At 59.0% G+C, this 22,163-nt stretch overlaps 1 protein-coding gene across 3 annotated transcripts; it reads right to left on the reverse strand.

Annotated features, from left to right (window-relative positions):
- Nucleotides 1-1,133: 1,133 nt before the first annotated feature.
- PODN (podocan) lies at nt 1,134-21,924 on the reverse strand. Of its 3 annotated transcripts, XM_037043247.1 has the most exons (12): nt 21,622-21,712; nt 18,916-19,041; nt 15,828-16,144; nt 14,422-14,515; nt 13,059-13,123; nt 11,380-11,489; nt 10,174-10,330; nt 9,765-9,880; nt 8,544-9,201; nt 5,670-5,818; nt 4,485-4,695; nt 1,134-2,077 (listed from the first exon to the last, which is right to left on the reverse strand). In XM_037043247.1, the coding sequence occupies exons 3-11, from the start codon at nt 16,137-16,139 to the stop codon at nt 4,512-4,514; spliced, it is 1,845 nt and encodes a 614-aa protein (XP_036899142.1). In that variant the 5' UTR covers nt 16,140-16,144; nt 18,916-19,041; nt 21,622-21,712; the 3' UTR covers nt 1,134-2,077; nt 4,485-4,511. The 3 variants fall into 3 exon arrangements, with proteins under 3 accessions (XP_036899142.1, XP_036899141.1, XP_036899140.1); XM_037043246.1 differs by lacking the exon at nt 18,916-19,041 and having other exon boundaries at nt 4,505-4,695; nt 21,622-21,924; XM_037043245.1 differs by lacking the exon at nt 18,916-19,041 and having other exon boundaries at nt 21,622-21,924.
- Between the last annotated feature and the right edge of the window lie 239 nt (nt 21,925-22,163).

A 22,163-nucleotide genomic window follows, 5' to 3' on the forward strand; every position in this document is an offset into this window, starting at 1 on the left:
CCCACAAACGGAACAGAGTTCCTCAGCCATTCGGGCTTGCTTTGGCGAATGCTTTGCTTTAAGGCAGAGAGAGACGTGCCCAAGGACAGTTTCAGACCATCTCCTGCATTCTCCTCAGCCCCGGCGTACCTCCCGGAGGTTCACAGGGGGCAAAGGGGAACCTGGCCCCACAGCCTGTTCTGTGTGCACTTTGGGGAGAGGATATACCTTTGGGCCTTACGCTGCAGAGCCGTAAAGACACTGAAGCAGAGGAAGGGAAGAGGCTTCCCATCGCTCGAAAAATCAGGAGGGCACCAGCCTCCCAGCCCTCCATTCCTGAACTGCTGCCCTCCTCTTCCCAGGTCCATAGTCTGAGGAGTCTGGGAAGGGCCCCCCCCATCCCCCTCCCACTGCAGAGCTGGGTGTGAGGTGCACCATGGAAGTACCCTTTCTTCCTTAAGACCCGGGCAGCTAAGAAAGGTCAGATGTCAAGCTACAGTCACTCCCACCATCACGTGAGGGCTTCCCCACCCCTTCCCTACATCACAGCTCTAGGCCCTTCGAGCAGGGGAGTCTGCCCCACCCCTAGGCTCAGCAGGAGCATGTGCACACCTCAAGTGGTAGGTTGCTGCTGCCCAGGCATCTCATCCAGGGGCGGTTCTGCCTGTTGGAGGCTCTTCTTTGCTCTGAGCAGGATGCTATACCCCACCATACCCCCGTCCCAGCTCTGGCCCTGTTGGTGAGCACACTGGTCATGTCTGCACCTCTTCCCAAAGCTCTACTCCAGTTCCCAGGCCTGCTTCGGGTCCGCTTCCCACCTCGGCCATCCTCCACAGGACAGACCCCACCAGCAATGCCCACTCAGTGCACAGGCAGCCTTCCAGGTGAACCTTGAGCAGCCCAGAGCCAGCAGGTCCTTCGCTTGGATGCTCAGCCTCTAGGAGTCCACAGCGAGCTCCCAGGCCCGGTGTGGCGATCCCGCCCGACCCATTGACCCCCACCATGCCGAAGGGCTGCCTTACCTGGGACTGCACCGTGTCCCTGGACCTCTGCCTATGGGACTACTTTGTAGGCCCCAGGAACTGAACTTGCCCCTGACCCCTGCCAGTCTGGACAGGGGCGCCTGGCAGGAAGCACACACAGACACGGCCACAGGCTGCCGGACAGGGCTAATGCTTTTATATTAGTTTTTCTATAACAACAAAAATCAGCTTTGAGGTTTTTATCATTTTTTTCTTAAAAAAAAAACCAAAAAACAAAAAACAAAGGCACCCAGAACTCCCTGCAGGCCCAAAGAATAAAAATGGTGTCTCATAGGCGGTGGGGCCAGGCCCTCCCTCCTCCTCCAGCCCAGCGCCACACCTCCATCTCCCTCCCACCATGGCCCCCGGCAGTCCCAGGATAATTTCCCTGTGGCCTTGCCTGCCCAGAACATGCCTGTGGCCAGCCAGGGCATGGCAGAGAGTGACTCCCCCAGCACCTGGGGGCCAGGGCGAGGGGGCCAGGGCAGCAGTCCTGAGCGTTCCTAACCCCAGAGGGAGGGAAAAGGAACAAAAGCCAGCTTTTGTGAGTTCCAAAGGGCAGCAGGCACCTGGCCGCAGAGAGCTCGGAGATCACTCTGTGTCTTCTCCAGAGGATGGACGGACAGATGGACAGGCAGACAGCAAGCTGTTCTGGCCATTTCTGGCTGGGGCAAGAGCTGTTGGTGGCATAGGCCGAGGAGGGCTGTTTGCACGTGACTCGTGTGTGTGCACGTGCGCGTGTGTGTAAGGAGGTGGATGCCAGGGTGAGTGCGAGACCCTTCCCTGAGTCTGCACGATTCAGACACAATAATGGTGGCACTGGGTATGCAGTGGACAGTGGGACCCTGTGGAGGACAACGGGCAGCTGGCTGTATGTGGGTGTGTCGTGGTGTGTCGTGGTGTGTGTGTGTGCCTGGCTGTGGCATGAACTGTAGGAAGGGGTGGGAATGAGAGACTGTGTGTTAAGCTTGCATTGGGGGTAGGTGGGATCAGTGCTGGCGTGTCTGGAGAGTGGCAGAGTCGGCACTCACAGGGCAGGGCCCCGCACCGCAGAGAGGGTCCAGATGGCCATCATCCTGTAGAACACGTGGGAGCGTCAGGGAGGCCAAAGCAGACCCGCCAGCCACAGCCTGCCTGGGGGAGGTGGATCAGAGCCAGGGAGCCCACATGGCGCTGCTCTGGGAGGGCCCAGTGACTTCGGGCAGAAGGGAGGCTGCTCCTGGGTGCCCAGAGCCAGTGGGCACCCCTGGGAGGTGCTCATGTTGGTGTGGCCAGGCCCAGGGTGGACTGGAGCACCTTTGGGTCCCTCTGGACACTCTTGGGACCTCACCCGGGACTCCATTCAACTGACCTGACCGTGGCCAATGTCCCCCAGAGGGGCAGATCCTCTCCACCCCAGGACTCCACAGGCCCCCTTGTGAGGCCCACAGCATCCACACTGAATGGCCAGTCACCCCTGCTGCTGACCCCTGGCTCTGCCTGAAGAAGATGCCTGGAGAGGGGGTCCACCTTCACAGCCCAGACACCTGAAGTAAAGGAAGTTGACTTCCCGGAGCTGCCCTGGGCCTGCCCTCCACACTCACACTGCCCCTAGGCACACCCTTCCCCCCACCTCTGTCATCCATCTATGGGGTCCTCACCCTCTCACCCCCTGGGACTCCCCTCTGCCCCAGGCCCTACTCCAGGCCAAGTTCTTAAGAGTGGCCCCGTGCCTCCCATAACCACACTCTGACCCTGTGACCCCCAGCTTCCTGCTATCCCTCTAACCCAACCTCTCCACCTGGCCGCTCACCGACATCTCCCGTGGCCCTCTCCAACATGGCCCCCCAGCAACCCTGCCTACCAGCCCCTCCTATCTGCACCCCTTCCCCTCGCAGCCTAACCCCCAGGATCCACCACTGCAGCCGTCTCTTGCCAGTACACTCAGTTTCCTCGTCCCTCGCCCTTCTGTCCCACACACCCAGCCAAAACCCCAGCTGTGGGGGACCCAATTATCCACCTTCACCCCCAGCCACACCGCTGAGCACCTTGTGCTGCAGGGAGAAAACAGCAGACCGAAGGTAGCTGGCTGACATGACTTGATGTCCAGCCACCAAGCCACTAACCTGTGACTGCCGCTGCTCGGTCCTCTGTCCCTCCTGCCACCACAGAGGGAGTACTGACCCTCGACCAAAGCCAGTCCCTCCTACTACCTCCACGGGCTCACCACTGTACTCCGCTTCTCACTCTTATGTCTTTAACTGCTCCCTCCACATGGCCGTCCCATCAGCACTCCAACCAGCGCCGTTCCTTAGAAACGGCCCTATGTGAACTGAGCCCTGCCTGGACTTCTCACCCCTCCCCACTAACGCCCTCATCTCTTCATGGCCAAACTTCTGGACAGAGTTGTCTGTGCTCTCTGGATCTGCTCCTCTCTAGCCTTTAACTCCACCTCATTGTCCCCAAGGCTGCTCCCCACAGGGCCGTGGTGACCACGCTGTGGATGAACGCAGCACGCCCTTGGTGGCACTCAGCTCACCCGCCTCTCAGGGGCACCGACACAGCTGACTCTCTCCACTGTGAATGCATGCATGGCACCTGTGCACTCAACATGTGTGCACACATGTACACACACGAGCCCGTGTGGGGTGTGCATGTACACAAATATGCATGCACATGTGCAGTGTGTGTTCCACAAATGTGTGCTTTGTGGGTGTGGGCGCATGTTTTGATGTGTGTGCATGAGCATGGGTGCGTGTATGCTGATCACTGGGTGTACATGTGGGGGCTTGTGCCACATGTATGTGTGAACACCCTCTGACCTGGGCTGTCTGTGGCTTTCCTGCCTCCTTCCCTAGCTGCTCCATCTCAGCTGCTCCCTCGGCCGCCCACTGGCTCTCCCCGGGTGAGCTCTCCGGCCTCTTGCAGCCTCAGCAACCGTTTCAGGCTGATGATGCCTGGGTCCCCACCTTCAGCCCAGGCCTCCCTCCTGATCCCCAGACCCAGACATCCAACCCTTCCCTGGGCACCTCCTCCAGTGCCTTTTGGGCCCTTCAAACTCAACGTTTCCCTAAACAAGCCTGTTCTTCTGCTCTTCCACCCTGAATTCCAAGCTTGAACCTGGGCCTAGCCTCTCCCTCACTCCCGTGTCCAGAGGGACTACTCAAGCCTGTCCCCCCCAGTCCCTTCAGGCCCATCTACTTGTCTGCACCCTCACCTCCTGCCCCGCAACCTCTGGCTTGGATGACAGCAGTAGCCTCCGCCTGGGCTCCCATGTCCACTCCCTGTGGGGATTTCAGGGCATCACCACCCTGCAGGGAATGCCCGGGCACATGCCAGCTTTCCATGAGCTTGCCATCATCCCAGCCTCCCGCCCAGGGCCTGGCGCACACCAAATGCTTGTACTGGTTTACAAAATGAACAGTGAGCAGGGGACAGAGGGTGGAGCACGGGCAGAAAGACCTAGACTGAGTCAGGGACAGGAAACTAGCAAAAACCACCCACTTATGTCAGATTCGGTTCACCTGGTCACTATCGCCTTTCCTCTTCCTCTTCCTCCTCGTCCTCCTCATCCTCTTCTTCTTCCTTCTCCAACCGGCCTCGGTCCTTGGAAACGTCACCAAACTCAAAGTTGCCTTCTATGTCCAACACCTGCAGGTGCTTCAGCCTCCGGAAGGCACTTTCCACCACAGAGCCCACAGCCAGCTTGTTAAACCTGTACAGCCACCCACGTGGGGTCAGTGCTGAGAACCCCACCCCGACACTGACCCACCCAGAAGGAAAGGGGAGGGCCCTGCAGGAGGATGGTGCAGCAAGCACAAAAGGCAGGGGGCTGGAAGGCACCGACATCAAGGGAAGTCCCAGCTGTCCAGTGTGGCTACTGCTTGCAGGGGCCAGAGCTGACCCCGGGCCACTGACCCACGGAGTGAGGGCAGGGCTACCCACGGCATGAGCTCTCACTGAGACCTGGGGGTGGCAGACATGGGAACCTCTCGCCTGTCCTCTGGAATTAACACTCAGGGCCTGAGCCTCTGGGCTGCCTGCCTGGGGTGACCCTGGGGTGCACCTGCAAGGCCGGAGCCATGCTGCGCCAGGAAACCCAGGCTGTGGCATGGCAGAGGCCGGGCTCGATCCCAAGCCCCTCAACTCTCTGAGCAGTCCCCTGCAGGAACCAAAGCACAGGTCACACTCCACCCCAGTGTCGCCCAGCCGGGGCCCTCCTGGGCCACAAAGCCCCTGGGAGTATACATTCTGCCTTTCTCTGATATGGCTCCTTCTCTCTGATTTGAGGGAGTGGGAGGTGGGGATGTTAGAAAGAACTACCCTGGTTCTGCTGTATGGAAGCTCCTCATGTCCACGGGGAGCTGAGTCCCCTGAGTCCTTCTAAACCCTAGAGTCCAGTGAGAACACCAACATCTGCTGCCCTGGATCTGAGGCCCAGGCATAGCCTAGCCAGCTGTGGACACAGCATCACCTATGCTCTCTGGGCCTCAGTTTTTCCAGCTGTAAATTGGGACGATGCTCTCCGGGACCCCTTCTAGCCATAGTAACATCAATAGTGCCCACGTGCACCACTTGGCTTTGAACACTGACCTCTACCCGCGAGCTGTTCCCATGTGCCTTGACTATCCCGCCAGAGCCAGGGCAGGCCCAAGCGGGGCATCAGCAGGGCGACAGGGGACCTCCCACCTGAGAAAGATCCCCTTGAGGTTGGGCGTGGAGTCAAAGGCGTTGGCGGGCACAGTGCTGATCTTGTTGTTCTGCAGGTACAGGTGCTCGAGCGACTCGGGAAGCCCCTCTGGGATCTCCGTCAGCTGGTTCCCGGCGATGTCCAGCAGCTGCAGGGTGACCACGAAAGTAAAAGCACTTAACGACTTGCAAAGGCCCCTCACTCGCCCCCAAACATGTCTAAACCTCACCAAAACTCCGTGAGGAGGGATCTATAACTACCACATTTTGAGAAGGGGAAACAGAGGCTCAAGGAGGTTAAGAGATCTGTCCAAGGCCACACGGCCTGGACAAGGCTGGAACCCAGTGCACCTGACCCCAAACCCTGGTTCTGCCCAGTGCCTCCTGCCTTCCCACATGGATTCACGGGCAGGATGCTTGGACATCACATCCTTCCTCCTCAACACACATGTCACCCCCACCAGACTAAAGAACCCAGAGGGCAGGGGCCAGGAGTCCTCCAGTCTTTGACTCTTGCCCTGTAGATCCCAGAGGAGGGTGGGACTGGGGGCCACATGGGTGGGGCTGCTTATTTGTGGACCTCAGGGGCCACATGTGCAGGGGTCAGGAGCAAGAGTGCAAGGCTGACAGTGACCCCAGGCTGGTCAGTCTCGGAGTCACCACATGCCCACAGTCCAGGAAGTGGCAAACCTGGAAAATGGGGCATTCTCCCAGGGAGCACAAGGAACAAGCAGTAGGCAGGAGAAGTGGACGTGCATGGCCCAGCGCACTATCCCTCAGCTGTCAGTGCACTCCGCCAATAGACCTGTGCAGCGCCGGGTGGGGCTCCATCACCTCTAAACCGCCACCCTCGCCCCAGCAGGCTGGGGCCCCTGAATCCAGATTCAACATTCAAGGGGAGCACAAGCTTCACCCACCATAGGGAGCCTTCCTGTCACCTCCCCTACACACAGGGCTCCCTGCTCCCCGCCTGTCCCCTCACCCGGCTACAGCACTCCCCCATTCATTCCATACATCCTCCGTGCCCACAGGTGCTGGGGACAGGGAATCTGCTGAGACACTGCCTCCCCACTCAGGAAGCCAGGCTGGCAGATGGACACAGAATCTAACAATGACAGCCGGTGGAATGGGGCCACCACCAGGGAGCCTGGGGGAGGAGCCTGACACAGCCTCCAGTCAGGGGCACCGACAGAGGTGGGAACAGCTGCTGCGTGTAGGAAGAGCCAACAGCGGGAGGAAGAATCTGCCTCCAACAGACTCCCATTCCCTTACTGAACTCATCCAGGCCCAGGGAGGTATTTAACCTGCCCATCATCAGTGCCTTCCAGAGGAGGGGACACCTGAGTCCAGGTATATTACAGTCTCCAGGATGGTAGTGAGCTCCCCACTGCCTTGCTCCCAGCTGGGTCCTCAGTTCTAGAACTGCCTGCACAAGCTGGGGTCTCCATACAGACTTGGGGAATGGATGAGGGAGTAAGTAGCACCAGGGAGGAAATGGTGCTTGCTTCCAGCAGAGGGGCCAGTAAGAGCAAAGCCTGGTGTGCCTGGGAAAATAAACTCAGCTGGGAACCGGGGCAGCCTGGGCCATGAAGGCTGTGGCAAGGATGCTGACCTGGGTTCTAAGGGCAATGGAGAACCACGGACAGGTTCTGGGCAGAGCGTAAGCTGAGCATGTATTTTTCAAGATACCCTCTGATTGCTTATGGAGAACAGGAGTAGAGGGTTCCTAGGAAGGTTGGGTCCAGGCGGGAAACGGGGGTGGGCTGGCTCGGGGCCTGGGCAGCAGCGGTGGAGAGAAGAGGACAGATCGGGATGCGATGGTAGGACTGGCAGGTGGAACAAGGGGGACTGCAAGGCAGACGGTGCCAACGGGATGCCAAGGCAGCTCCCAGGTTTCCCGTGGGCACTGGGGGGGATGTCGCCCCCTTCAGTGAGTTAGAAATGAAGCAGGAGGAGCAGGTGAAGGAGAGGACGATGGGGTTTGGCCCCTTGAGAATGGGGGTCCTGGGGTACACCTAAGAGGGGTTAATTGGCACAGGTGGCTGGATCCTGGTGTCTGACACTTAGCAGGGTGGGCTGGGTGAGGAGAGACCCCATCTAATGCTGCTCCTGCAGGGCCAGCTGCCTCCCTGATGCCCACCCTGCTCCACCCTCAGAGCTGTGCCTCACCTCCCTGCCCCCCAACCCCAGATAGCCCCATCCTAGCAGCTCCCACCACAGGCAGGGACTGTGAGCCTACCAGGCCAGGGTCCAGCTGTGAACACAACAGACTAAAGTACCTGCCCTTCCTTATTCTAGAGGAAAGCGCTGGCCCCAAACAAGCAAAGAGATGACCTGATGCCAGGGAGGAGGGATGAGGCTTATGAAGAAAAGCAATGCAGAGGAAGGTGCTATGTGGTGAGAGAAGACCTCCAAGGAGGTGGTAGCGGGCACCCTGCCTGCCTCTGACCATGGCCACAACGGCCACACCCACTGCCCGGGTCACCTCAAGCAAGACTGCCCCAGCCCTTTGCAGACCACCTCAGGGGCCTTGCTGCCACGCCCTCCTGAGGACCCAGCCTTCCCTGAGCACATATTCCTGTGCCTGTGGATGGGCAGTTTGACTCTCCTGTCACCTGAATTGTCCCTGCTCCCTGTCCTCCTGAACCATGGGCTTCTGCCTGTAGCCATGACCTCTCCTTTCCCCCAGGGCCCTCCTCAAGCCTATACCTGCAGGTAGTGACCTCTGCCTGGCCATACCAGGGGCACTCTACCCTTCACTCCTCACCAGGCATGCCAGCCCTACTCTGAATGACCCAGCCCCATTACTTTATAAGGACTGGCCTCCCCAAGAGGTACCTCCCTCATGGCTCCGCCCCCTGTCCTCCCCTTTACCTGCAGACTGGCGAGGTCAGCCCAGGCACTGGGGCCTAGGGCCCGGCTGCGCAGCCGGTTGCTGGTGAGGTAGAGCTCACGCAGCTGGGCCATGCCACCCAACGCCCCGCGTGCCAGAGCCGCCAGCTCATTGCGCTTGACCTTCAGCACATGCACGTTGCGGGGAAGTCCTGGCGGCAGTGTGTGCAGCCGGTTGCCGGACAAATCCAGCGAGCGCAGCAGGCGCAGCTTGCGGAAGGCATCGCGGTGCACCTGCGGACTGGTGATGCGGTTGTAGCTGAGGTTCAGCTCCTCCAGGAAGTAAGTGGTGGCGAAGTCGTCACGGCCGATACCGGTGATCTGGTTATGCAGAATCATGAGGGTGCGCACGCGGCGGGGCAGACTGCTGGGCACGCGCTCCAGCGCATTGTTGTACAGGTGCACGGTGTGCAGCCGCTTGAGGCCCTGGAAGGCCCGTGGGTGGATGCCGTGCGCACGCAGCTGGTTGCTGTGCAGAAGCAGGTACTCGAGGCTGCGGATGGGAGTCAGCACATCTGCGTCCACACTCCGTATGGCGTTCTTCTCCAGGTGCAGCAGCACCAGGCTGCGTGGCAGCCCCGCTGGGACCCGTGACAGGTTGTTGCTGGACAGATCCAAGTACTCCAGGCTGGAGAGCTTCCTGGGGCGAGGGCGATTAGGACAGTTGGCAGGAGCCCACATAGCAGGGGCCCACTCTTGTTTCCGCCATGTTCCCGAGCAAGGTGGCAGGGAAACTGCCTGTCATTCATCTCAGCTCTGCTGCTTGCTCACTGGGGAACCTCAAACCTCTCCAAGCCTCTCATTGGATTGATTATTCAGTGACATTGACACAGGAAGGTTCTAGCATGGTTCCTACACATAGGGGTTTATTTGAAGAACAATTGTTTAAGGGCTTTTTTGGCTATTCTGGGCCCTAAAAAATAAAAATATATTTATATTTGCCTTCAACAAACATGTTTGAGTTTCTATTTTGTGAAACCAGCATCTGCAAATGCTTCCCTGCCTCACTGGAATTTTGGCAGGCCTTACCCATACACATCACTTGTTCTCAGGGGCAGAAATGTCAGCAGAGGCACAAGCCTCAGGGTTCCTTCTCTGGTGAAACTGGCCAGGGCAGCTGGGTGAGAAATGAGTGTGAGAGGGCCTGGCTAGGTGGAGCTTCCCGGGTGCCTGGTCCTCCTGGGGGCCCAGGCAGGGGCTTACCAGAAGGTCTCGTTGTCCAGGCCCTCATCAGTCAGGTAGTTGTTCTGCAGGTACAGCTCCCGCAGGTTGCTCAGCTCGCTGAAGGCCCCTGGTGGGATCTTCTCCAGCTTATTGTTCTGGTGGGGGTGAGGGGACAGTGGGGAGGGGAGCATGAGAGACAGCCGAGGGGCAAAGGCAGAGCCAGAGGGTGTGCGGAGAGGGGTCTGAGGAAGCCATGAGGTGCGGGCCCAGGCCTGGAGAACTCTGAGTGTGGGGCTGAAAACCCGGAGGCCGGGCTTCCGCCTGCTTCTCTGTCGTAGATGCTGTGCCAAGGCCTCACAGTCTTGCCACTGTGTGCTTGTGGGCCTGGGCTCTTGCCCTGCTACGGGTCCCTGCTCCGGGGGTGCCCCATCTGCCCTCTCCCTCCTACCTTGAGGTGCAGCTTGTAGAGGGCACGTGGCAGGTGCTTGGGCACATGGCGTAGGAAGTTGCTGGACAGAATAAGGATCTCAACGTTGCTGGAACCATTGAACATGTTGTCTGGCAGCCCAGCGTCCGCCAGCTTGTTGTTGTGCAGGTACACTGACCTGGGGGTACGGCACAAGGCCTCACTCACCTGGGACCCCGGGACCCCAGGACCCGGCCCCGTGCACGCTCCCCTGCAGCCTCCAAACCTTGCTCAGGTTGGGCCTAGGGCCTCGGGCATCCCCCCCTCCTCTAAGGAACCTCAGACCCTACCTAATGTCATGCCCCCTATACAGCTGAGGGGACCACCATGCTTCTCCATACGCTTCAGGGTTCTCAGTCATTCCCGGATTGTCAACCCCACACGGCTGGCTCTAAGTTCTGTGGGACTTCCTGAACATGGGAAGTGTCCCTGATGCCCAGCACAGGAACTGGCTCAGGGTAAGTGAAGCCTCATCCACTCAGCAAGTACACAGTGAGTGCCCCTACATGCCAGGAATGTTCTAGACTGTGAAGATATAGCATGGACACACCAGTGAGTCCCTGCTCTCATGGAGCTAATACACTAGAGGGCCAGAAGACCAGGAAGCAAAGAAACACATAGAAGGTAGAGCTCATTCTTGCTGTGTGCCTCTCTTGGGCCTCAGCCTTCTCATCTGTGGGATAGGAGCATGCATAGTGACTCTTGCTCCTCAGGGGGATGGAGGGAATCCAGTGAGGTGACAGATTCGGGTACAGAATTGGCACCAGGAGGGGCCAGCCCTTCCGGCACCACTGTGCTCTGTTCACTCCTCCCAAAGAAGCTATCAGCAAGGGATGGACGGGATGCACAGCTCTGCCTGCTGGAAGATGCTTCTCCCCAGGGGCTGAGGAAGGAGGGAAGCAACCTCACCCAGCTCCCATAATTTCATTGATATCACCCTCTGTCCTTGCCTCCTGGACCGATTCTTCCTCACCCTTTAGGTCTCAGCCTTTGGAACCTGTGCCCCCTCCCCCCAGCCCCTGGGCGTCTCCCACCACAGCCCTGAGCAGGGGGTCTCATGACCACACTGCACAGCATGGCCCTCCTCCAGGGCCTGTCTGCATCCTCTCTGCCTCATCATGGGAGCAGCCTCTGCTCAGCTCCTCCCCTTCCCCAGCCTGAGCCCAGGCCCCGCCTCTGACCTCTGACCTCAGGTTTGGCTTCTGGCCAAAGGTGAGTCCATAGATCTTGGTGAGATAGTTGGCAGCGAAATCCACACTGATCAGGGTGTTTGGCAGGAATCGGGGTGCCAAGGTCAACTGGAAAGGAAAGAGTCGGGGCAGAAAGACCAATGGAGGGAGATCAGCTCTGGGTCCCACTGCCTGCTGCTTATCTGGGCCCTTCACTTGTCCCCTCCCAGCAAGCACAGCCATCTGGCCTGCTGTCCTCTTCCACTGACAACACAAACTAGAACGTCCACAGCCCCCCACACCCTGTGCTTGGCATTCAAAGCCCACCAGGCCTGTCCTCTGCCCTGCCTGTCCTCCTTGTTCTCTCCCCTCCCTGGCCCCCAACCCTGGCTTTCTGTCCAGCTGCAGTGAGCATCCCGCTTTCCCAGACGCAGCCCACAGTGACCACCCCTCATTCATTCAGCAGCAGAGCCAGCGTCTACAACATTCCAGGCACAGGTCCAGGAGCTCGCTGGGCATGGCCTGGACAACAAGACAGAGAAGTCCTCTGCCTGCCCCCCACCCCCCGCCCCCCACCCAAGCTTATGTCCTAGTGGAGAAGATAATAAACAAGGAATAAAAGTATCTGATAATGATCATTGCTATGCAGGGAATTCAAACAGGCTTCAGACAGAACGACTGGGTGGGGTGGGTGCTCAGGGAACAGGTGACAGACATTTAAGGCATGACGGCACCGTACATGCCATCTGAGAGGAGAGCATCCAAGACAGCAGACCCAGCATGGGGGGGGGGGGGAGGGCAGGGGAGGGGCAGGAGAGAGTGGGTGGGACCCTGAGTTAAAAGAAGCAGGGGGAAGTGTGTCTTCATTCCGGAAGGAAGGCGAAGGCACTGGAGGGTTTTAAGCCGGGAGGGAAGGTGTAGGGGAGAAGCGGGCAATGATGTTTGAAGGTCACTCTGGCTGCTCCGAGGAGGAGAAGGGGCAGAAACGAGGAGGTGGGGTTGCCCGGTTGCAGGAGAGTGGAATGGGGGTGGGGGTGGGGCTTGGTGAGAAGCACTGGGGCTTTCTTTGCACTCGGGCCAGCGGTATGTATGGTGGGTGGTTGGAGACCCCCTCCACAGAGGTGGAGAGCAGCAGCAGCGCTGGGGGCTGTGACCAGAAAGCAGTCCCACTTCCGTTAGACATCTAGGGGAGGTGGCCAGGAGGCAGAAGGATCTCTGAGTCTCAGGTGGGAGGTGAGGAAGGGTCTGGAGGCTGCCACGGATGAGGCCGTTGTGGAGACAGTTCAGAGAGCAGGGGCCAGGACAGAGCTCTGGGGATTGCAGATATTCTGAGGTTGAGCGTCTTTGTGCCTTTTCTCATGATGTCCCTTCTACTGCAGTGTCCTCTGCCTTCAAACTCCTGTCTGAACTCCTGCGTCCCTTCGTGGTCCTTTAAATGCTGTCTCCTCCACAAAGCCCCGTAAGTGCCCCTGCCCTGTGGAGATGAGCTTTCACTTCCCCTACACTCTTGAAAGCCTGGGGCTCTGTCTTCGTTAACTGAGCGCTCAGATGCCCCAGATTAAGGTGTGGGGTCTGGGCCGTGTCTGAGCAGCAACGAGGACCCAGTGGCCAGCCCAGAAGAGGCCCTGGAAGCTCCCTGAACTTGCCTCTGACACCAGGGAGCGTGGTCAGCACTCCTTCCCTGCCACGGGCCCTCACCTTGTTATTGGCCAGGTACAGGTAATTGAGGTTGGTCAAATGCTCAAACGCCTCCTCCGGGAGCCCTTCAAAGGACAGGCATCGGTCAGAGCCCTGGGTGAAGGAGACGCTACAGGGGAGCAGCCAGCGCAGAACCCCCAAGTTCACCCCACTGGCTAGGACTGGGGACGGCACTCCCTGAGGCAGGTGTGACTCTGCTGTCTTCCCAGCCAGTCCCAACAGGCCTTCCCAGCCTCCTGCTCACAGGACCCCCAGCTCAGAGGAGCAGGTGGGAAGTGTCAGCTGAGGGATGACTAGTCCTTCACCTGTTCAGGGACACCTAGGTAGGAATGGGTCCCCGTAAGGTCAGGCCAAGGGATGGAGGACCCAGTCTGACATTTTCCCTGCCAGGAAGGAGTTCTGGGTGCAGCCCCAGAGGATCAAACCCAGCCCCGTGGCAGGGCGCGGGGGTTTCAGCCTCTGAGCCTCCCCACCATCTGGCCCACCCCTCCGGCCCCTTTAGTGTCAGGATGGCCATCACCAGGATCCCGGCCAGGCTGGCCCCTCTCCAGTCCTGAGGTTGGCCCATGACAACCAGGCTCCCCGGCCCTTAGATGCTGGGACTCACCCAGTTATCTAACGAGAGGGCACAGTTACATACACCGTGCGGCATCCCTCCGTGGGATACCCTGCAGCTGCCGTGTGAAGTGACGGGCAGGGAGAGTTTTAGCAGCACGCGAAGGGCTGCTGAGCTAGCCGCTGAGTGAAACGAGGCACTGACAATAGTTACAATGCCTACTTTATAAACTCAGCGAGGGACAAAAACCACAAGGAGAAGAGACTAGATTGGATTGTGATGATGGTTGTGAAACTATAAATGACTAAGACTCATCAAATTGTACCTATTAATTGGGTAAATCTTATGTATACAAATTACACCTCAATAAAGCTACTTTTAAAAAATGGAAAGAAATGTACCAAAATGTCAACAGTGATGAACTCCAAGTGGCAGAATTATGAGTAGGTTTTTTTAATTTTCTATTTTGTTTTTCTATATGTCCACATTTTCTATTATAATCAAAATGATTTTCATCATCAGGAAAGAACACACATTTTAGAATGTGAGGGCCCTACAACCCTGATTCCAAGGGCCTCCGCGACCTGAACAGTCTGTGACAAAAGTCTCTGAAGCCTCTCCCCTGTGCCAGCTCCCAAGCCTCAGAGACACCTGGGGGTGGCTTTCCGTCAACACCAAGGACCCTCTGCCAGCCCAGCCCAGACCTGCTTTTCGCCACATCCCAGGGACTGCAGGGTGGGGCTCTCTCGGGGGGCACCCAATCCCCGCCTCTGGAGGCCCAGTCCTAGGCCCTGGGCGACCCCTCACCTCGGGAAGTCAGGCGGTTGTTCTGAAGGTTCAGAGTCTCCAGCCGATGCAGCCGGGAGAGCTCCTCCGGGTAGATCTTCTCCAGCTGGTTGTTCTGGGGAGCCGGGGACAGGGGTGGTGAGCGGGCAGGGGCACGGGGGATGGGCCCAAACCGTGGGCCCAACCCGTGGGCCCAACCCTCGGCCCCAGTCTCAGGGGCCAGTCCCTCTGTTGGGCACCTCCATTTGGGATTCTCCCGCCTGGGAGACAGACTCAGGTGTTGGCTCCGGGCCAAGCCTGGATCTAGGTGCTAGAGGCAGAGCAGTGACCACCACAGACGTGTGGGGATCGCATTCCAGGAGCCCACACGTGGGTGTCCACAGGAAGTTCCAACTTGGAATGTCATCTCCCTTTCAGACCTGCTCCCCATGTTCCTGCCGTGTCCCACCTGGTGACAGCCCGTCCTCCCCACGCTCAAGCCAGAAACCACTTTCGGTTCCCTTTCTGGGCTCTGCATGTCTCACTCCCCTTGGAATGCTTTAAGGTCTGGTACCATCTCCTCCAGAAGCCTTCCTGGGTTGGACTGGGAGCTAGATTAGGAGTTGCTCCGCGTCGCAAAGGCAGCCCCTCTATCTCCACCTCTCACCCTCTGTACTTGTTTAGGTCTCCGCCACCCCACACCTGGGAATGCTTCAGAGGCAGGCGTCTGAGTCCTCTCTGTGTGCCCAGCATCCCACGCAGGACCGAGACAGAGAGCTGATACCCGGGAGATGTTTTATGAATGGAGGAGTGAGTGGGTGAGCCAAAAATAGGTACTGTTGTCACCTCATTCTTTTCCTCATAGGCTCCCCGGGCCTTGGGCTCCCACCAGGGCTGCTTGACCGTGGGCAGGTCACTTTCCTTCACTGGACCTGGCCTCTGGAAATGGCCTCCAGGGCTCCTGGGCCACACGAGGGTGACTGGGTACACCAGCACTCTCAGAGCTCCCATCTGAAACTCAAGTCCACTTCCGATACCTCAGCTGGAGGGTGCACTCTGTCCTGCAAACCCCCAGAGCACTCCACCGGGGTCCACTCTGCCCTCGTTTTCCTGGCCTCTAATAGCATCACGGAGTCTGAGATTCAGCCGTAGGGCAGGTCCATGTCCCTTTCCAGACAGGGCCTGACGCTCCTCATGGGCCTCAGCCCAGACTCCTCCCAGGGAAACAGTGGGTTACATCACGGTGCTCTGCGACCGGACAACAGAGGGGACCCCAGGGTGGAGCCAGATCGTGTCTGACCTGCCCCAGCACCCCAAGTCTGGGCATGTGGGGCCAGGGGCACTGGGGGTTCTGGGCGAGCAGGGAGCTGTGACCACGGGGGTTCTGGGGCAGGAGCCATGCGTGTGGGGGCAGCCCCCGGTGACCACTGGCGCAGCGCCGGTCTCACCTGCAGGGACAGGTGGTTGGTTTTCTCAGGCAGGTCCCCTGGGAATTCGTGCAGGTCGATGCCACCGCAGTCCACCACCCCTTCCTGGGAGCAGGCACAGTCTCTGGGGCAGTGAATGGCCGCTGGGCCAGGCCCCAGCTCCTCCGGGCTCAGGACCAGCACGGGCTCCTCCTCCACAAATTCGTTCTCTTCAGGACTCAGGCTGTGGGTGCCACTTCGGCCAAACACAGGTGCCCTCACGGCGAGTACCAGTCCGAGCTGCAGCTGTGGCGGCAACAGCAGCAGGAGCAGCAGCGCGCTGCTCTGGGCCATGGTGCCTGCAGGAGGGGTGGAGTCAGACCCACTCCAGCCTAACCTGTTAGGTACAGTAGGCACAGGGCTAGGGCCCACAGAAGGCCTCGTGGGGCCCTCCGGGGCACCAGGCAGAGCCCACTGGTGACTCCCTATCAGGGCTGCCCTCTGGAGGGATGGTGTGCAGCGAAGCCATTTTTAAGCAGGTCTGAAGAACCTCCCACAACCCTCACCAGGTCTGGTCCTGAAGAATTTGTACCCCTACTTCACAGAAGGTAAGCTGAGGCCCAGGAAGAACCGTGAGGTGCAGGGCTCGGCCTGGGTTTTGCTGAGCTCCCAGATGGGCAGTGCTGGGAGGCCGTGTCTCTCCTCCAGCCGCCACAGGCCTTGGTGGGCCCGACCAGCATGGCTGTCCCAGCTCTTCAGCTTGCCATTCTCAGGTCTCCAAAACTCGGCCCGCCTCTCTTCCACTTCTGCACCCACCTGGCCCAGGTATACAGGTCTATCTAGTAGTCCCTCCCTCCGGGCCTTTGCACACCCTGCTCCTTCTACCTGGAATGCCATTCCCCTCTCTGGGGTGGGATAGGTTGTGAGAGACGGTAGCTCGGGTACACTGACTATGGAGCCCACAGACCCCAGTCCCTGTCCCCACCCACCACTTAGCAGCTCTGACCTCACTGAGGCTCAGCTTCCTCATCTTACAGAGTTTGACCTCACAGCTTCTGTGACGACTCCGCACCGGAATGGCCACAAAGCACCTAGCATCTGTTAGTGATATGGTGCCGCCGTCAGAACTGCTGTGAATACAAACCCAGGGCAAGTGTGCGGGCTGGGGACACCACACCCTGGTCTGAGCCTGTCCCCCTCCCGTTAGGTCAGGGACCACAACCCGCAGAGCCATTAGAAGGGTCTGACATGCTGGTGGGCCCGGGGGGCCTGGGTAAACTGGAAGCTTCATGATGACACTGATGTCTGTTAAGCAGGCTCTGGAGCCAGACAGTTGGGGCTGCGAGCTCAGCCCTGGCTCCTACCAGCTGCGGGGCTTTGGGCAAGTATTGGCGCCCTTCAAACCCAGCTTCCTCCCCATCCCTGGGCTGGTAACCCGGTCATCCTCACAGAAGACTGAGAGTCAGTGGGATGAACAAACTGCACACAGTAAGTTCTCAACAAATGTTGGCTCCTCCCACCACTAATACCGGATCCATGGTCCTTGCTCACACCCCAGCCACACTGCTGCCTGCTTCTCACCCTTGCCTGTCTAGATCCTGCTGTGCTTTTTGTTCCAGTCCCAGGTCCACTTCCTCCCAGAAGATTTGCAAGGTGTGAAGAGGGAAAAGGGAGGTGGCCACCAGTCTTGCTGGACTCTATCTATCCTCAAGGCCTAAGCAGACTTGGGACCCCAAGCCCTGGCCTGGCAGAGAACCAGGGAGCCCAGCGCTCGGAGAGCCCCGGCCTCCAGGGGTCAGTCAGCTGCAGCCTGGCCCTGTGCCCACCCTACCGCACTCCTGCTTGCCCTGTCCCCTGACAAAATGAGCAATAGATCCTCAGCCAACCCACAGACCATCACTCCCACGGCACATCACAACCCCCAGCAAGCTCCGCAGCCTCCAGCCCCTGGAGCACAAGCGTTAGTCTGTCTGACCCTGCTGCAGAACAGGACTGTGGGAGGGGGAGCTGGGCACAGGTCCAGGCCCTATATCAATCAGGGCAGAAGGCCAGGCAAAGGGGTCCTCCCCACACATCCTGTGCACGCACTGAGCCAGCTACTTTTCCTCCCTCACCTTCAGCTTCGCGTCTGTGAAGACCTGTAAACTGTATCCGTAAAAATATTGAATTTATATTAACGTTATGAGCCATATTGAAAATGTTATCATCACCGCTTTACAGATGAGGGAGCAGAGGCCCAGCAGGACTAGCCGATGGAACGCAGCTGTTAAATGGCACGGCTGAGCTCCCAGTGCAGGTCTTAAGCCTGATGCCCTGGCTAATGCAAAGCACAGCTGGGCACCGAGGACCCAGACAGACCGCTCAGGCACGGCTGCTGCCCTTCAGAAGCCCACACCTACACTTTTCAATGTGGCGGCCACACGTGGCTGCTGAGCACGTAAAGCGTGGCTAGTCTAAACTGAGAGGCGCGGTGAGTGTAAAATGTAGTGTGCATGGGTTTCAAAGACGCAGGACAAAAAAGAATGTAAAATATCTTATTAATATTAATCATCTCATTAAATAGCTCATTTATTTTTGTACTGATTACATGATAATATTTTTGAATCTATTGAGTTAAATAATTTGTTAAAATTAATTTTACCTGCTTCATTTTACTTTACTGTGGCTTCTAGAAAGTTTCACATGACATATGTGACTTGCATGTGTGGCTCACACTGCATTTCTATTAGACATGAGGTGTAAATAGCACTCAAGAGCTCACACTGTATTTCTGTTGGACATTAGGTATCAAGTGAGTATCATAATGCCACTGTCATCAGAGGTGTGATGAAGAGACTAAAAGTCCATAGTAACTCAGAGGAGGCCTAATCCTGCCTGGGCTGAGAAGGGTTTCCAGAAGAAGGGACACTTTACTGGCTATGAAGGATGAGTGTCAGGCAACAGGGAAAGGGCACTACAAGCAAGGGGTCAGCTTGTGCAAAGCCCTGGGGGCAACAGAGCCCACGTTATGACCCCTACAAACCTCCCAAAGTGGTAGAGGTCAGAGTCTGGGAGTCATGCCAGTGGAGAGTGACCACAGGTCCAGGCAAAGAAGGGACTTGAAAGCCAGGTTAAGGAGAGTGACCCTTACCTTTGGGGAGATGAGGAGCGTGGCCCTGGCAGGCTTATGGACAGACAGTGCGGAGCTTTCAGGGGCTGTGCAGTGGTGCCAGTGGCGGTTATTGAGCCTAGTCTGGGCAGACAGGGAGGGGCCAGGCTGCAGGAGCGAAGAGGGAGCTGGATTCAGGGGAGAAGATCAGACAGGCCTTGGAGAGTGGTGACCCCAGTGCCACCAGCCACCCTCAGGGCCTTGGGATCTTGGGCAGCCCCAGCTCCACCACTTGGTTTTCTGTGTGTCCTTGGCTACATCACTGGCCCCTGAGTCTCAGTTTTTGTTGTTGTTCTAAGAGTGTTGAGCAACATAAGCCCCCAAGGCCTCTTCTCTGTGCCCTGCCACGCTGGAGCTGTGTGTGGAAGAATAAAGGACAGAAGAGACCCCTTGTCTCTGGAAGTCCCCAGAGTGAGGAGTTCCGCTGGTGGGGAACAACTCACATCTTTGGGAAAGCAAAGGCTGGGGCGGGGGGGGGGGGCAGCCCAACCTGCGGTGAGCTCATGTCTTCCTGTGGAGAGCTTCAGTGACAAAAATGTGTGGGGTCCAGTCCGGAGCCCGGAGGAGTCACTTCACTGCTCTGGGCCTCTGTTTACTAGTCTGGGCAATGGAGATGGGAGCCCCTCATGAAGATTCAGTGAAATAACAAGCCTGGCTGAGGCTGGCACCCAGCAAGTGTGAGCTACACACACGGGTTACTGCTACTGAGGACGTCTCTGGGACCCGCTGCACCCCCCCTCCCACTCCAAATCTCGATGCTCTGACAGGCTGAGGTATGGGATTAAGGCAGGAAGAAGAAGGAAGGGGAAGGAAAATCTTCAAGTTAGAAGGCAGATCCTTAACCCCAAGCACGACCTTGCTCCTCCACTCAAATTCAGTGAGAACTTCCTGATCACCTGCTCCGCACTGGCCCCAAGCAACTACATCTTTTAGACCCCAGGAGAAACCCCAAGACTAAGAGTGAGTCTTCCGCTCCTGCCCCCTTGGCTGGGTTCAGGAGCTCCTCCCGGCTCCCACAGCGCCCCTGCCCACATGGCAACAGGGCTCTGAAAACATTTGCTGAATAAAGGAACAAATTCGTGAAAGGCAGAGTTGGAAAAGATCTACAACATTATCTCATCTGACTCCCTGTTTACAGATTAGCCGATTAAGGCAAGACCAGGACTAGAGCTTGTGCCTCTGACTCCTGCCCCAGGGCCTTGAGCTGCTCCTGAAGGTTGAGTAGGAGTTTTCCAGGTGGATTCCAGGCAGGTCTGGGGGCAAATGGGGGTGAACGGGAGAGGGAGGTACCTTAAAGGAAGGGTGAACAGGATGGTGCCCACCTCTGCAAGGCATCAGCCACCATGCTGCAGTGCCGAGGATAGGGAGCCACTGTGGGCTACAGGCAAGTCATGGTCGGAGCTCTTGTGTGTGACTCTACCAGGCCGAACGGTGCCTCCATTAGTTGCCCTGGACTCACAATTTAGATAAAAGGGACAAAGTATGCTCCCACAAGCTCTTATGAAAAGTCATGTGAATCTGACACTTATTAACTTGCACTCTAGGCTAGAGTGGACTGGGCCCGGGGCCCTAGAACGAGACAAGATCGACCAGGGGCTCTCCCAGTTCACACCAGTGGCGTCCTTGGAGCCAGGTGGACCACAGCTTCGCTCTCCTGGGCTGCCCACGTCCCAGGGCCCACGCTCAGACGGCCGGGGGCCCTGCGGTTCCGAGACGCACTCGAGCGCCGGGCGCGCGTCCCACTGAGCCGCCCAGACAGCGAGCGCCGGCGCAGCGCGCGCCTCGTCCTCGCTCCTCTCCGGACGCTGCCTCCCGGCCCAGCCCAGCCTCAGCTCCACGGGCCACCAGCAGCTCTGACGCCACCTCCTCTTCCACCTGACCGCGCACCAGGTATTCTAAAGCCGCGATCTCGTTCCGCCCCAGCCTGGGCTGGCAGTTCAGGGACCTAGGACCTGGGGTTTTCTCCGAGTTAGGGGGAGGACGCCGACCCCTCTACCCGCCCGCCCTGCGAGTTCCCTCTCCCAGTCCAGCTGCCCCGGCCGGGAGGCAGCCCCTCAGACCGACCGACCGACCGACAGACAGACACCAGGCCACCAGCTGAGAGTTCTGGGCCGGGGGGGGGGGGGGGCCGAGCCCCGAGAGGGTCCCGGAGGTGGGCGCGCGGGCTCCCCCTCACCTGTCCGCCGTCCTGGGGCAGATTGCTGCCCCTCTACTGACCTCGGTTTCTGTCTGCACAGAGGTCGAGGGTGGACTAGCTGGGACGAGCGGCGTGGAAAGACACGGGGAAGACGCAGGGTAATAGCCGGGGCTCTAGGTCCCGGGGTCCGCGCCCCCCACCCAGTTCCACCTGCCCCTCGCATTCCCCGTTGCCCGCCCGCGTCCTCCCCCTTCCCCCGCCCATCCGCCTTCAGATTCTTTCCAGATGTGCGCGGCGGGAGGGGCCCGGGGGCTGGGACCAGCCTCTGGCCGGAGAGGAGGAAAGGGCCCTGCCAGGTCCCAACGGACCGCGGAGGGGTCGCGCCCCCGAGGGAGAGCTCCCCGCCCGACCCTGGTGCAGGGCTTAGAGGGGAGAGATGCGAGAAGCGGCGGTCCCACTCGGGCGGTCCGCACGCACCCGGCGGGAAGTCTGAGCTCGGGGCCCGGCTTGGCCCCGACCCCTTGGCCCACCCAGCCGCCCACGCCCGGTACCTGCTGCGTCCCCGCGCTGCGCCGCGCCCCACCAGCCGAACGCTCTCCTCCGAGTCCCCTCTGCGCTCCGCGGGCGCGGGCTCCTTCCATTCAAGTCCAGCCGCGCGCGCTCGGCGACGCAAGTTTTGTTGTGGGTTTCCTCCTCCCCGCCTCTCCCCCGCCACCCCTCCCCACTCCCCGCGTGCATCTGCTGGACGCGGGCCTCCTCCGGACACGGGCGGAGGGTCCCCACGGGCGCGGGGAGGGGGACGCCTGCCCCTTCCCCACGTTGGACTTGGCCGGGCCCCACTTCCCGGGAAAGCAAGAGCCGCAGGACCGACCCCTCTCCTGGTCCAGGCCCTGGCGGGGCCGCTGAACCACTCCCCACCCCACCCACCAACCATGAGACTGGAAAGGCGGGGTGTCTAGTCCGCAACGCTTTCTAGTTCCCAGGCTTCCGCAGTGGGACTGGACCCCTTTTAGGCCCCAGCACCTGAATGAGGGTCGGGGAGAGGGCCCCTTCCACCAAGTGCCTTTGAGATCAGTTTCTTCCTCATGACAGA

The sequence above is a fragment of the Sturnira hondurensis genome, unplaced genomic scaffold, assembly GCF_014824575.4.
Source record: "Sturnira hondurensis isolate 20B ecotype Veracruz unplaced genomic scaffold, ASM1482457v3 Scaffold0004068, whole genome shotgun sequence".
In the NCBI taxonomy this organism is placed as follows: domain Eukaryota; kingdom Metazoa; phylum Chordata; class Mammalia; order Chiroptera; family Phyllostomidae; genus Sturnira; species Sturnira hondurensis.

Excerpts from the sequence above, each read along its gene's own strand:
- PODN (XM_037043246.1), bottom strand. The coding sequence starts at position 21,808 with ATGCACGCGGGGAGTGGGGAGGGGTGGCGGGGGAGAGGCGGGGAGGAG. Across the intron at positions 10,331-11,379 it reads GGCCAGAAGCCAAACCTGAG|GTCAGTGTACCTGCACAACA; the intron begins GTCAGAGGTCAG and ends CCGTACCCCCAG. Across the intron at positions 9,202-9,764 it reads CTGGACAACGAGACCTTCTG|GAAGCTCTCCAGCCTGGAGT; the intron begins GTAAGCCCCTGC and ends CCCTCGCCCCAG.